Source organism: Siniperca chuatsi, linkage group LG21 (genome assembly GCF_020085105.1).
Source record: "Siniperca chuatsi isolate FFG_IHB_CAS linkage group LG21, ASM2008510v1, whole genome shotgun sequence".
Classification (NCBI taxonomy): Eukaryota; Metazoa; Chordata; class Actinopteri; order Centrarchiformes; family Sinipercidae; genus Siniperca; species Siniperca chuatsi.
This window is the reverse complement of record NC_058062.1, coordinates 17,919,716-17,934,912: the sequence shown is the minus strand read 5'-3', so window position 1 is coordinate 17,934,912 and position 15,197 is coordinate 17,919,716. Positions and strand designations below refer to the sequence as shown.

At 41.2% G+C, this 15,197-nt stretch overlaps 1 protein-coding gene across 1 annotated transcript; it reads right to left on the bottom strand.

Moving 5' to 3' along the window:
- Positions 1-2,797: 2,797 nt before the first annotated feature.
- On the bottom strand, positions 2,798-14,615 carry rtbdn (retbindin). Its single transcript, XM_044182460.1, has 6 exons — positions 14,344-14,615; positions 12,981-13,178; positions 12,778-12,877; positions 11,989-12,117; positions 10,831-10,927; positions 2,798-4,338 (listed from the first exon to the last, which is right to left on the bottom strand). Exons 2-6 carry the CDS (start codon positions 13,156-13,158, stop codon positions 3,982-3,984), a joined length of 861 nt encoding a protein of 286 aa, XP_044038395.1. The 5' UTR covers positions 13,159-13,178; positions 14,344-14,615; the 3' UTR covers positions 2,798-3,981.
- Positions 14,616-15,197: the final 582 nt, after the last annotated feature.

The following is a 15,197-nucleotide window of genomic DNA, read 5'->3' as shown; positions in this document are numbered from 1 at the left end:
ACGGAGGGGAAACAAACAAACCTACCTACTCTGAATGGTTCAAAACCCTATCAGAAGCTGCCTCTTATGAACGACTGATACACAAAATAAAAGGGAAAATGGACACCGATACAAATCTGGGACCCATTTCTAACACAGATCAGGGAAACGTAAACTAAGATAAGTCTGATGTATACATAATTTAAAACCAAGCCTACAGTGCACCATGTTCGACTGGCGGGACGGGGATAGGATTATGGGATGCGCATTGGACTGCATTTTTGGATGTCTGTGAAGGAAATCTTAAAAATCATAATTGATATATATTACATATTATATACATATTAAGGTTAAATGTTAAGGTTCAGGTTGGGGTACACCATCTTATAGTCTTTATGCTTTGCCTCTTTTAGTTGTTATGGTGAAGTTGTACTGATACTGTTATAATATTTTAAGATATTCAGAGGAGAGTATTGCAGAATTTTTTTCCTAATAAAATATTCATAATGCAGTTGAGGGTCTTGTTTTTTTAGCAAGTAAAACACAAGGTCCAACCCCCCTGCCCCACTCAAATAATTTTTGTACAGTCCCTAAATTACTGTGTTGTGTTTTCCATATTGTATTGTAGTATCTTATCAACTGTGTTGTCCCATCCATGAGGATGTTTCCTCTTTGATGTGAGGGTAAGTCACAGAAAGAGGACGTGAATGAAACCCGACAGACACACAGAGGCGCCACATGTACCATGTGTGTGTGTGAGAATATGTGAGTGTGTTAAAGGGAGAGAAAGAGAAAAACAAATACAGAGAATGTTTTGGACTTTGAAGGTCAGATTTTGGCGTGCAGGAACAGATGAAAAAGATAACCTCACCTCATCTGTTACAATTTGTTTCAGGCGTTAGCCTTGTAAAAAGTCCGGAAAGATGCTGAAGCAAATTAAAAAGATAACCTCATCTCATTCATGTTACAATTTGTCTAATCACTGAAGTGCTCTCACACTCAGTCATCAGCTTAAATGTGTGTGTGTGTGCACTTGTGTGTGTGCAGAATGACACTCATTTGTGACCCTCTCCGTCCAGCTCTGTCATTTGCTGTGATGATGACTTTCACAGAGGACACGGTATTAGCTAACATCATCAAGTAGCACCGGTTCACTACAGAAATAGCTGCAGTGGATTCAAACAGCCACACGCACGCACACGCACACACACACACACACACGCACACACAGTGCCTCATTGTCTGTCCTTTGAACAGAAAAATGTCAAGTGGTGCGTGACATTATCAACATGACGCACAGCTTGTGTTCACTGCATTTTCACCTGCAGAGGGCACACACTGTTCCACTGAGAAACACGTCCCCGAGATGATATATGTGTAAAATTCACGCATTAGTCACTGTTAATGAGATTATTTGCCACATTGTGATGATAACCTGTATATTGTTGGTTAATTTAAACATTATTCATGGGAAGGGTCTTTTTTGCCGGATTCAAATTATGTCTTGCTGTCAGTTCAATTGCTGCACAGCTGAATCTCTGGAAGGACTTAAATCCTTCCAAGTCCAAAAGGCATTTATTTTAAAAGTGGCCCGTGTAATAAAATCAGGCTTTGACAGTGTTATAATAAATTGTCCTGATACTTATTTAAATATATGACTATTTGAATTTCTCCCTTAAAGCAATGGTGAGGAAAGGGCGAGACTGAGTGACAGCTGTCTGTGCAGGAGGATAAACACACTTGTCATGCTATATCAGTAAATTGGGGGCTGACAGTGGTGAGAAGACATGCATAGGCACTGTCTGCTCCCATAATCAGAGGTGGAGGCCATGTTTTGAGATGCCAACACTGCAGTCAGATGTTTCTCAGCATGCCGTGCTCAGCCTGGGGTGATGTATAGTTGCTGGGTTAGATTTAATTAGTTTTAAACAAGGAGAATGTCAAACCGCATTGTTATTAGGACAAAACAATGCAATTTCCAAACTTTCTAAATAAATCCCTAAAATGTTTCAATACATATTAAACCAGTGATTCCCAACCAGGGTACCCCAGGGGGTACTCGTGCTGCTGCCAGGAGGTACATGGAAAGCTCCAGTAAGTGACTCAAGTGAGTTCAACAAAAAAATTTAAATTGTGATTTGATTAGAAAATATATGCAAATATTTGTGTTACGGAGGAGAATAAACAGCCAAGTAGGATTACAAACTGGTGTGATGTTGATCCTTAGTAAATAACAGTTAACTGCCCGTCAGTTGTCACCACATGTTGCAATCTTTATTTACAGTCTATGGTTGCAACTGAGAGTGCGTGAAAACTAGTTAGCAAGCGAGCAGAGAATTTGAAATAGTTAGCTAAAAGTAATGGATGAATGGTAGAAAAAAACAAGTAATGGATAAGCAGTTGAATTAAAGTCCAGCTTCTGACACTCCAAGTGGTAGGAGCATGAATGCAAACTCGACCAAACACTCGACCTTAACATTGACAATTCAATTCTATGAAAGAAAAATTGTTGTAGCAATATCCACTTTTATATAATCAATAGCTTTAAATAACATCCAGTTTATAGTCCGTTTAAATGAAGATGACGGGTGGTGTGGGGTGATGACTTGAGCTCATCTGATGGGGCTGTGAGGGTACGTCAGAAATAAAAGGTTGGGAACCGCTGTATTGCACTATGTCTTCTATGTCTACCTGACATATACAAAGAGAAACACAAGGATAAATCTAGTACAATGCATCATCTTTCATTGTTTTACTTACAGGTGAAAAAGGGGCGTGACTGCAAAGTGCAGCCAGAAGAACTATGACAGGCTCAGGATGGCATTTAGAAATGTTGTCTTTATTGAGAACAAAAACCACAGAAACATCATTTCATCAGTTTCCCTTTACAAAACATTTACATGTAACAGTGCCTCACTCTAGAAATACATGACTTAATTATAAAAGAAACATCCACAGTACATCGGTGATATACATGATCAAACTGCCAGAACAACCTTAGCTGGTATGACTGCTGCCTCTGCGGATCTACTCTGGTAGGCAGATTTTGTTTCTGAATATTAAACCTTCCCTCAGATATGAAGCATACCTCTCTATTGTCATCATCATACCAAATCCCTTCAGGACAGTAGTCTCTGTTAAAAAGCCTAAGTTACATTCATTATTATCATTACTCTGCGTGACCTTCTCCACTCTCATACTGTATACCTTATGACATGTAGACTGCACGAAATGGCATCACAACAGTATGATCTGCATTTAACAACTGACCAATGCACAGATTAAAGTCACCTAGATGATTGAAAAGAGTAGCAAGGTAGTGAAGTACTGGTGCAGGTACATCATGTTTACAATACTGTCATGAAAAGTCCCCTGGTTAGTGATGACATGTTTGATTCATGCACAAGCGCTAATACTACAGGACTTTACATTTCCCATGTGCAAGACTTCACACACCTCATATCATAATGTCAATGTGTTTTACTGAGCCATACAAAGCAAATAAAATACCTGACTTTGACAAAGATCTTGTGTAAAAAAAAAATAAAATAAAATAAAAAAAATCACCTTGTTAGCTGGCAATAAAACATTTGTGCAGCTATTATGGGATTTTATCAATATTTTTATTATTGAAGTCAGAGCCCTTGCGGAATTGAGGATTTTGCCTTCTCTTAGAATATACTGTCTAATTCAGTTGTGTTATCTTTAATAGGAATTGTTCTTTTTCCTGTCTGTCCTGGCTGTTTAGATTGTTCAAATAACTGACCAGGTGTTTACTGGAAGTGTTACAAGCTTGTCAGTCTATCTTTTACCAGTTATAGTATTATTTAAAACCATTGAGACTAAATGTAGAATGTGATGATAATGATAATGAGAGCTTAGGTTTGTGTGGTAAGGTTAGTTAGGGGAACAAGGTTACAACTCCATTTCAAGAGACAGAGTTTTGTATATTAGGATCTAGACAATTATCTCTAAATATACTGCCATCTATCACTCCACTCTCTACAGGCCGCTCCCACTCCCCTCCACGTCGTCCACCATGACTGAGCGTTTACGCAGCACAGAGTTCCCCTTCCTGCCGCTCCTGGCCTGCAGGGGCAGCTTGGTCTGGCAAGGGGCCCGGTACTGAGGCAGGCCAGTCTTGGTGGTATCCAGCTCCTCCGGGTCATCCTGCTGGGCCCTGAGGGCGGCGATCACGTCCTTGTCCGAGGGACTGAGGGTCAGGCAGCCGCAGGGGCGACCGCCGTCACCCTCCGCTCCAATCTCTCCGGCCTCTCCCACCTCCTCTGGCTCATCCTCCACTGTCATGAAGGCGTCCCCCCACAGGCTCTCGCAGAGATCCCTGCCGTGCTGGTACATCTACATGCACACATAACACACACACACACAGACACACACAAAATATTTATAGGAAGTGAAGAGATATCTACCTCCTCTGACAAAATGATGGCTATCCATTACGGATAATGGAAATCAGCGGTGAAAGAATTCCACAACGTAGAAATACATAAAAAGTCCTGCATTTATGTTATATTATGGAGCGCCCAAGGTCCCAAAGATGATATAATTTGTAATCTTATATGCACAAGATAATAAAAGATGAAAAAATAATATTCCTTTATCATCCCTATCAGTACACCGTGACCTTACAGCTTACACAAATCCCAGTACAGCCTTGCACAACTCCAAAGTATGTCAGGACATAACTGAGGACATAAAGACATAACTGTTTGGGTATGCAAGGCCTTTCATCTATAATAATGCATCATAGTTTATAAGTTGAAAATATGTTATGAAATCAGCTGTTACATGTAGTGAAGTAAAAAGTACAATATTTCCCCCTGAAATGTAGTGGAGCAGAAGTACTGAAAATTGCACTTAAGTACATTACTTGAGTTAATGTACTTGGTTACTTTCCACCACTGATAACTATCAGAGTTAGGAGAGCTCTTTAGTAACAGCTAATGACTGGTCAAATTTGGTTGAGTACATTTTTTCCACACTGTTTGCATGGCTTTTTTGCAACATACATCAAGTATAGCCTCTCTTTGCTTGTAAACATCCATTGGAATAATTGATTTTGGCCTTTCGGGGCAGCACCGGCCTTGAAAACAAGGTGTTAGAGGGGGCTGCAGGCACCTGGCAGCTGCTCTCATAAGTGGCTTTTGTCTGCCTGTCTCGCTCGCCTCACTTCGTCTCCACCAGCCTTCAGAGCAAATTATAAGACATGATGACCTTGAAAAGCTCACACTGTGGTATCTGAAAGACTTCATCTCTGTGCCATCTGTTTGTCAGAATGACGATTCTGTCAAGCCTCACAGAGTAGACGGACAGATCTAAACTAATCAGAAAGGTCACTTCCAGCACCTTTTGTGTTGCTATCTGACTGGAGAATCGTTACAGCGCTCAGTCTTTATAAAGTTACACTTTGTGGAAAAGCTCCAGTTACAGCTTTATGTTTTCTGGAGCATGAACAATGATACTCCGCTCTAATGACATGTATGCGGATTAAAAGATATATTGCATTGAGCTGCAAAAAACAAATCACAATTCAACATTTAAGCTGTTTAACTGTAAATGGCATAGGCCTGCACGCTTAGAAATACTTGGGAAAGCTAATTAGTGAAGTTTCAGTGACACACACGATGTGCTTTTCTGTGTTTAAGCTCCCATTTTCTCTCTAGTAACGGCCTCATAATCAGTCATTAAGATGTGCTGCCAAGTCACCGTCTCTATCCCCTACTATAGCTCTTTTTGTCCCCCACCTATCTTCCACTATATCTCCCCATTGCATTTTTTTCTTCTCTTGCTTATTGCTGCACTGTTTGTATACCTCTCTTATTCTTCCCGTTTCTCTGTAGCACACCCCCACCCCAACGTCTGCTTCCTTTCATCCTCCTGTCTGTTGGGGGATTAAGACTGAGTCACACAGGGTGCTCAGAGAAGAAAAAGCTGTAATATATTTACCGTGTTCGAAGGACAGAGAGGATGACAGCTATTTCTCGGCACTACATATACTCTCTCTCTGACACTTCGGTCTTATCGCAGCGACCCCATAATACACACAGGGGTACACACAGACACACACACAACATTTCTGTCCATCCCCAGGCAGACATGGTTTGCTGCCAAAGCTAATTCAGTACAAGTGTCATCTAAAGTGGCTTTAGACGACATGGTGTGATCAAATAAACGAGATACTGAAATTTCCTGGGGCTCTATCCTGTCCTTCCCATCCATATCTTATTCAATTCTGCCCTTCGCTGCCCGAAACCCATGAAATTACACCTAGTTTGAAAAGGAAACAGAAAAGAGAAAGGACTAAAATCAGTAAACTGGTTGGCAGTGATAAAAGATTACGTTTTTCTTATAGCAGTCATCTATTGCAATGATTCTTTTGGCCAGTACAGTGGAAGAAGACAAGAGGTTAGGAAATACAGGGGTAACAACTTTGTGCTGAAGGGAGACTTTCAGGCTAAGCCTGGAAATATAGGGCGTACCTATATACAGTAGTTACAGCTATAGAAAAGTTATGCGTATGTTTTTAAAATGATGATGAAATACTGGGGAACAGTAATGTAGCCTATATTTGGGATCCAAAGTCGCATCCATCTAACGATCAAAACTGATGTTAGAGGAAAAACCAGATGAGCTTTTATGTCCTGTCATATCATCAGACCATAGCTGGATACATATACTTTCACTCACAAACAAATTGAAAGAACCTTATATGTAGCCTGGAAACCAGACGAATCTGCCGAGCTCATGTTTCATTTGCTCTTGCAGGTACATCTGGCCCCCCTCCCATTCAAACTGATTTCCACCTTTATCTAATATGGGGCGGGTTTGATAAGGTTACTGCCAGAGTAGCGTTACCGGTCCAGATTTGAAATCGCATGTTTTGCTGCTCTGATTGCTTGATACAGCATTCTTTCTATTGACCAGCAGGGGGCGACTCCAATGGTTGCAAAAAGAAGTCCGACTGTATAGAAGTCTAAGAGAAAATGACCCTTCTTCTCACTTGATTTATTACCTCAGTAAACACTTTCCTAATAAGTGTATGGTCTCAATCGCTAGTGTCAAGTCTTCTTTAATACAGCATGATATTCATTTTGTAAAGTATGGTCCCATTTAGAGTAAAATAGACGATAAAGCAGGGTATACTTTAGGGCGGGGCTACCTTGTGATTGACAAGTCGTTACCATGTTTTTGGGTGCCGTCGGTGTTTATGTCTAAGAACTTTGACCTTTTCACAGTGTGTTTTCAGTTTATGAAAGTTAATTATAACATTTTGTTCGCCTTAAAATGTCTTGTTCAGTGTTCGGTTGTACTAAAGGACTCTAGGAGTCAGCTGTTAATTTTTCCGGTAAGTACATTTTGTTTTATGCCTGTTTAGCCAAAATTAGCATCCCAGTTAATATCACAGTTAACGTGAATTACGGATGCACCTTGCTAAACTAGCTAGCGCTAGAATTAGCTGGTAACTTATGGTCACTGGTTGCAAAAAAACCAAGATGGCGACAGCCAAAATGCCAAATTCGAGGCTTCAGAACAGTAATCCACAAACCAATGGGTGACGTCACGGTGACTACGTCCAATAATTATATATAGTCTATGCTCCAGAGGCATTTTGGTCTGCGACCGTTGGAAATCGTAAATAAACTGAGGTTCCAGGCTACCTTATTTGAATACATGTGACAAACTTGATTGACTGATTGAAACATTATTAACTTTTTGGACAGCATACAGTGTAAAGAATACTGTGGGGAGCTATTCATGAAATTCAACAAATGTCATGTCAATTTGTTGAATTTCAGGCGAGGTAATGGCCCTTACCTTTTAGTGACAGGATATTACGGTCAGGACAAAGCACATATGTCAGAAAACTTCCTCATTACTGTGGAAGTCTGTGGTAAGCAAGCTGTAAAATAAATAAATGTCCCCTGTACATACTCTGTAATCATTTATTATATAGCCTACCTGGTAATTTAAAAAGTACATACAGTGTAATTTATTTCTAGGCCCCCTCTAAAACACAAATATATTACCCCCTTATTCTAAAGTTACCAGAAGATGTTCAGTAAAACCACATGGTTCAGTAACCTCATATGATCATTTGTCCACAGACATCATTATTTCACAAATCTGATCCACAGATGCCACTCTAGATGTGTTTTGAGCCAGTGTCCTGCATAGACATGGCCTCTCTTTGCAGATGTAACCTCATTCCCACAAAATTCAGAGCAGGAAGAGTGTCTAATGCTGAGATAAATCAGACCTTGGCTGGCAAATAATGTTACCAATGAGTACAAAGAGAGAGTGAGACACAGAGTGCCAGAAGGATTTTTGCATGCAGCGGATGTGCGTGTGTGTGTGTGTGTGTGTGTGTGTGTGTGTGTGTCTGCGTATGTGTGCCTTTAAATGTATTAGCTTGTTTCTATGCAAACTGACATCTACAGCAGTCAGCATTTACAAATCCTGACTGTATCTGTGTATATTTATTCTACACACTCATACACACAAAGCTACATGTTTCAGGTGAACTTTCAGGATTCTGAAAAGGTTTCATGAATATTTTTAATAGTGAATCTCTATATATATTATATCATTTGAATGTAAGGATTAAACATCTCTAAGTTCAGAGTTGTGAGAGATTTTCATATGATGGCAGAGATAGGTATGTCTGTGTATGTTTTCAGCTTTGGTTTCCTGTGCAGCAAGTCTCAGCCCTGAGGAGGACTAAAGCGCTGTGAGCTCAGACCACAAGGCAGCCCACTGTGAAATCTCCCATCTCTGCTGGCTGAAGAGAAAACAAAATGAAGCTTAACTGCTGTGATGTCCAAAATGAGAGGCACTTGTTTGCAGTCTCTTTAAGAGGGGCGATTTGTTGAATGTGCTCAATGTGGTGACTCGTTTCTTTGTATTCAGGAGCTGTTTAAAACACTCTTTTTTGAGAGCTACTTAAATTTATTGGAGCCTATTTTGTGCCATTAGTGGTGCCCTACATGAAAATGGGCCAATACAAGCACACAAAGCACCAAAATACAAAGGCGCAGAGGCACGCACACACACACACACACACACTCAAGCACTCAGATATTATCAGATATTCTCTCTTTGCATTTTTTCTCTTACTATAAATCTGTCATTTCCAGTAATCATCTAATATCCACCAGAGTGCCTTGATAGGTCTGGTGTCTGTGTGTGTGTGTGTGTGTGTGTTCATTTGTCGGTTTGTCTCTCTCTCCCTGTGTGTGTGTGTGTGTGTGTGAGAGAGACAGAGACAGAGACAGAGAGAGAGACACACAAAGAGAAAGAGGAAAGGAGATAAAAGGGGAGAGAAAGAGGGAAAACAGAAAAGACAGGGAGAAAAAAGGGACACACACAGATAGATAGATAGATAGATAGATAGATAGATAGATAGATAGATAGATAGATAGATAGATAGATAGATAGATAGATAGATAGATAGATAGATAAAGTGTCATGGCATGTGGTGTGTGACAGTTAGTACGCTGTCGGCCCCAGCTGCACACCAGCCGCTCGGCAACTCTGCCTCTTTTTAAATCACCCAGCTGGCCTCTGCCCACTGAAGCAGGACTGAACCTTTTCATGCTTCAGCCCACAGCGCCGCCCTGCGCTGTTAACCATTCGCTTACCGCGCACTCTGTTGACCACCAACATACTAACTACTGTGACACAGTATCTGACCTTGTACCTGCACCACATGGCTCAAATGACAAGCTCTGAGGTTTGTCAATGGGATTCAAACCTGTGACACCTACTCTGCTCGCCAGAAAATCTCAGGTAAGGCGTGAGATTGTTCTTCCTAATACTAAAACAGCTGGTTACAGTTTAATGCTACAGCCATTATATATTATTTTTTTGTGTAACAAGATTACCCAAATACTAACGCCAGCATGGCAACATGCTCACAGTGACAATGCTAACATTCTGATGCTTAGCAGGTATACCGTTGACCACGTTTACCATCTAAAGGCCAATTCGTGATTCATGGCTGCGAGGGTCCACAAGGGACCATGTGACCTAAATTTCATTATCTTCCCAAGTCTGTGAGGCTCCACGTGCAGGCCAATATTTGTGACCTTGTGGACTGTCCACACTACAAGCACACCAACTGCGCTAAAAAAGTGAACTTGCCACTCATTTCGTGCACTGTATGCATGTACTTTATTCCGCATCCGTGGTCCTATTCTTGATAAGTGGTCGCACACTGTTTTCTTTTTCTTTTTTTTTTACTTTTTCACGTTGTTCAGCCAAATCCAACAAACAAAGGAGCTCTTCTTCTTGCTCTCAGGAGGACACCATCATGTTTTCTAGTGTGCATGTGTGTCTGCGTACGCATACCCCTACTTGTAACATATATGAAAGCATGTGCAAGTCTGCAGCTGTTCGCGTCCATCCTGGAGTATGATCAAGCCTTTAGTTGATCTTAGTTTAAAATGTTAACATTAGCTAATTAGCAAAAAAAAAAAAAAAAAAACAGCTGAGGCTGATGGGAATGTCATTAGTTTTGCAGGTATTTGGTCATAAACCAAAGTATTAGACAAATTCAAATTTTGACCTGATGATGGCGCTAGACGGAAAGTTAAGGAATCACCAACGTTATTACTAAGGGGAACATGAATGTCTGTACCAAATTTCATGGCAATCCATCTAGTAGTTGTTGAGATATTTCAGTCTGGACCAAAGCGATGGACAGACTGCAATTACTATTCATCCAAGCCATGCTGCTAGTGTGGCTAAAAACACTGAAAATGTCTGATTTCTACTGATGCCACCTCCACAAAAAAAATCAGCCAATCACAGATGTCCCAGATCAAAGCCTACCTGCTGATACTGAACACAGGTTCCAGTGCAGTTCTGTCCCCTGGGGTCTCTGGCCCAGTTACGAGCACACGTCATGTCCATCCTGCAGGCATCAAACCTGAAGAAAGGTATGTAAGTTCTCAAAATAAAATATCTGAAATGGCAAAACATCAAGCTGTAATTCTCTCATTTGAATATTTTCTCCTAAGATTCATGTTGTAAACCAGAGAACTGAGGTGCCGATTTTCCATTTGGGGTACACTGTGTCTTTTAAGGAATGGTTCAACATTTTGAAAAATACGCTTATTTGCTTTTTTGCTGAGAGTTAGATGAGAACATCGATACCACTCATGTCTATATGGTAATTATGAAGCTACAGCCAGCAGTCAGTTAGCTTAGCTTAGCATAAGCACCAGAGACAGGGGGGAAACAGCTAGCCTGGCTCTGTTCAAAGGTAACAAAATCTGCCTACCGGCACCTCTGAAGCTCAATAATTAAGATGTTTTCATATGTTTCAGCAGGGCACAGTAACTTCCTGGAGTTTAGACTCTGTAAAACCACAACGTGTTGCTTTTACACTTCAGTTTTTGTACATACTGAACAAACAAGGTATGACATTAATTAGTTAATAGGTGAGTTAGATTCATATTTACTGTACAGACAAGAGTGGTATCAATCATCTCATCAAACTCTTGGAAAGAAAGTGAATAAGTGTTTTTCCCAAATGTCAAACTTTATATAACTACTACTAAATATAAATACATGCGCCTCAAATTTAATTATAAAAAAGTATACTAGGCAATTTTCTGATTTTTCATGACAACAACCATTGCTAGTACAAGTGTTTTCTCTCAGGAATGTGAAGATCCCGATTTGTGTCTAAAAGTAAAGCAACCACGACACAAAGCTGTTTCTCATTTTACTGGCAATCCCCAGGTTGCTTATGAAGCCCAGCTTGGGAGCCACTGTTACACATTTTTGTACTCTACTTTATAGAAAAGACTGATATATGTAACCTTGGTCTTACCTGTGTCATACAGTCTTATGCTGTTTATTAGACACTCTGTCTTAGTCTGGATAATGTTGTTACACTGGCTGGTAATCTCGCTCTTGACAGCCTTACAGACAGATACTGATTTTGATTTAAGGTTTGCTTGGCAATGTGTTTGGCAGCCTCACCAATCACGGCAGAAGCTGTGGCAGAGCGGCACGGCCTGGATGTATGAGCGGCGATGGGGATGAGGCCAGCGCGCGGCATCAGGGGAGCAGCGGTAAAAACACGACACGCGCTTCAGGAAGCCTTCACACCTGAGGAGAGAGAGGGGACCAGTTAGTACTAACATGATGTATGCTGACATCTGTATTTAAGTCTTTATCGATCCTGGGAAGGCTGACTCAGCATAGCTGGTCACATGGCAGGTAAAGATGACATGACCTATTAGTTGATTTTGGTATGGTTATGCTGCTGCACTGAAGCTACTCAAACCTGCAATAATTGATTTTTTTGGCCTCTTGGGGGGTCAATGGAAATATGCTGTAAGCACAACATCATAAACAGTTGCCTTTTTACATATCTAGCAGACACAGAGCAACATTAGCATTCATTTGGAGTAATTTCTTTGGCCACCTAACAAATCTAAGTCCAATATTCACTCTCGTATTAGCTCTGTTTTTGGTCTCCACCATCTCCTTTGGGAAATATCTGGCCCTTTAGCGGCTAAATGCTTCACTGTGTTCACTAGCTAGCGTCAGTTGCTAACTTTGTCGGTTAGCTGTTCGGTTCAGGGTAGGAAGCTTACAGTCGGTTTTTAGAACTTTTTTTTCTTAAAAACAGCTGCGTGTGACAATATGATGAGACTTGGAAGACTGAACCAAAAACAGTAAAGTTGCTGGCCATAAAACTGAAAGCTGAAGACACTATAATGTGACATTATGAGCGACGCCTTTCACAAACAAGTCATGACTTACTCAGAGCTCAGAGGCCCACATTTGTCCCAGGGTTCATTCTTATTATTAGCAGATGGAACATGAGAGATATCCTGGATGTCTTCTTCTGTGCAGCAGCTATCTGTCAGCAGCAAGGACAGAAAAACAGTATAGTTTGATATTTTCATCACAGACTGTCATTACACCATTAAACATACAGTGTTTCAAGACAAACAGTCACTCACTGTCGGCATACAGCCCACACTCCGTCAGTTGTGGCTCTGGGCTGGGCGTGGTCTTGTGCTTGCCGTCTTGAAGACACACCCCCTCCGTGCGGGTTCCACCAATCAGCGCAGCCGCCAAATATGCGCAAACCATAAGCGCATATTTGGTTTGCGCGAGAGGGCGAGAGGTGACACCCATCTCTACAGCCACAAACAGGTCTGGAAAAGAGTTCAGCACATTGGACAGCGGCAGACCAAATACAACACCCTCTCACCTGAATCACCTGCAAAACTCTAAGACACCGCAAAAGATAATGCACACACAAGATGATGATGCAATATAATGTAAGGAATATAAACGAAATTCTTGTTGATACGTACAAAAACTTCTTAAAATCGCACACATCGAATGTAAAATCCGTAAGTTATTCTCACGCCTCCCAGTTTAAATCATCACCTCACATAGTGAGTTATACAGTGTGAGTGAGACATCCAGCGCAGGCTGTTGAGCTCCGTGTGCGCTCTGCGTGTGGTGACCTAGTAGACAGGGTGAGCCTAATTAGGTGGGACTGAGGCACCGTGCTGAGCTGGATGACATGCGTAGCTGTTTAATCTGACAAGCGGCTGGCCGATGTGTAGCCTACATAACACGAATTAAACAAATCTGCTGGACATGGCCGCATGGCGTGGCGCTGATTTTACACAATACAGAGATATGCAGTTTTTAAAAAAAAAAAAAGGCAGACAATACTGAGAGTTTTGGCCCATTAGGTTATTTTCCTAACTTCCAGTTTTCACAAATTTACTATTACAGTTGTATTTCAGTTTCTCAACAATGCCAATAAAATGATGCATTAAATGTGAGTCAGTTGGTCCAACCTTGAAAAAAAAATAATTCCATAACTTATTGCACGGGATAATTTATTTTTATCACCAAAATATAATAGTAATAGTAATAGTAATAAATAATATAGCCTCTCCATGGACACCAGCTGTACAAAACATATCTATTAAAGTAAGACTCAGTATGTCTATATGATTTACAGCATAGAAGATTTTAACAAAAGCTGCGTATTAAACAGGTAAAAATCACGCAGTTGTAAATGTCCAGTTTTTCATATGGAGTCTGTTGGTGCTCATTAGTGAGTTCACACTGACCTCAAGGCACTTCATGGTATCTTTTTTGTTCATCAGCTCTAGCAGCTGTGGCACAATCATTTTAATGTAATATTCTTACACGAACCTGTAATTTTGCTGTGATACATCCTTCTAAATGTTACTCTAAAATGACGACGACGTGTCCAATCAGGTGTTAATCTGTCTTAATCTATTTGGTGAAACAGTTTAGATCGTCGTTTTTTTGTTTTTTTGTTTTTTTTTTTACCTGTCGGTGGGGTAAAGGATGCTTCGTCCGGATTAGTTTTCTCTGTTTCGATGCTTTTCTGTTGGTGAGTGTTTTCTCTGCGTCTCCCCGGTGTGTGTTGCTGTGGATCCAGCGCCTGTACGCGGTGCTCGGTGCTCGGTGCTCCGGTCTCCTCCTTGCTCTCTGTGCTGGCTGTGATCTCTGCTGCCCGGACGCCGCTGCTCGCCACTTTGTCACCGGTTTATATGAAGGACATTTCAGTCCCTTCCACCAGGCAACTCACCCCCTCCCTCTGCCCCATGCTGGGAAGTCCTCTCTCTCTCTCTCTCTCTCTCTCTCTCTCTCTCCCTCTCTTGCACGCACACACACACACTCATACGCACATAGAAAAGACTCCCTCCTTGTTAATCTCCCAATGAGATGTTTACCAAATCCTCCTTGTTGACAGCCTTCCATCAGAGTTTGTCCCAGCAATGTTGTTGATGGAAACACTGAACTGACTTTGTGACAATTGGATTGAAAGGCAAAAACTTACCCCATAAGGGACGTTTTGCCCTTGATTTTTAGAGGATCATTCACAGGTGGTGCTGAGTCACACCTGTCCTCCCCCAGCTCTCTCTCTCTCAACACACACACACACACACACACACACACACTGAGGTCAGGGCTTTTTCCAGAAGACAGGGTTAGAGGAGGGTATAGGTGAGATTTAATACTGCATGATATGCTGAGGACGTGCAACACAAATCTCTGTGGAACAAAACACCATGAACTCACGGGGAAGCTGCTGCACTTTGCAAAACCCTTACTGTTAAAATAAAGACAGAGTTCAGTTCATCCTATTTTTCTGGATGCAGTTTTTTTTTTTTGCCATC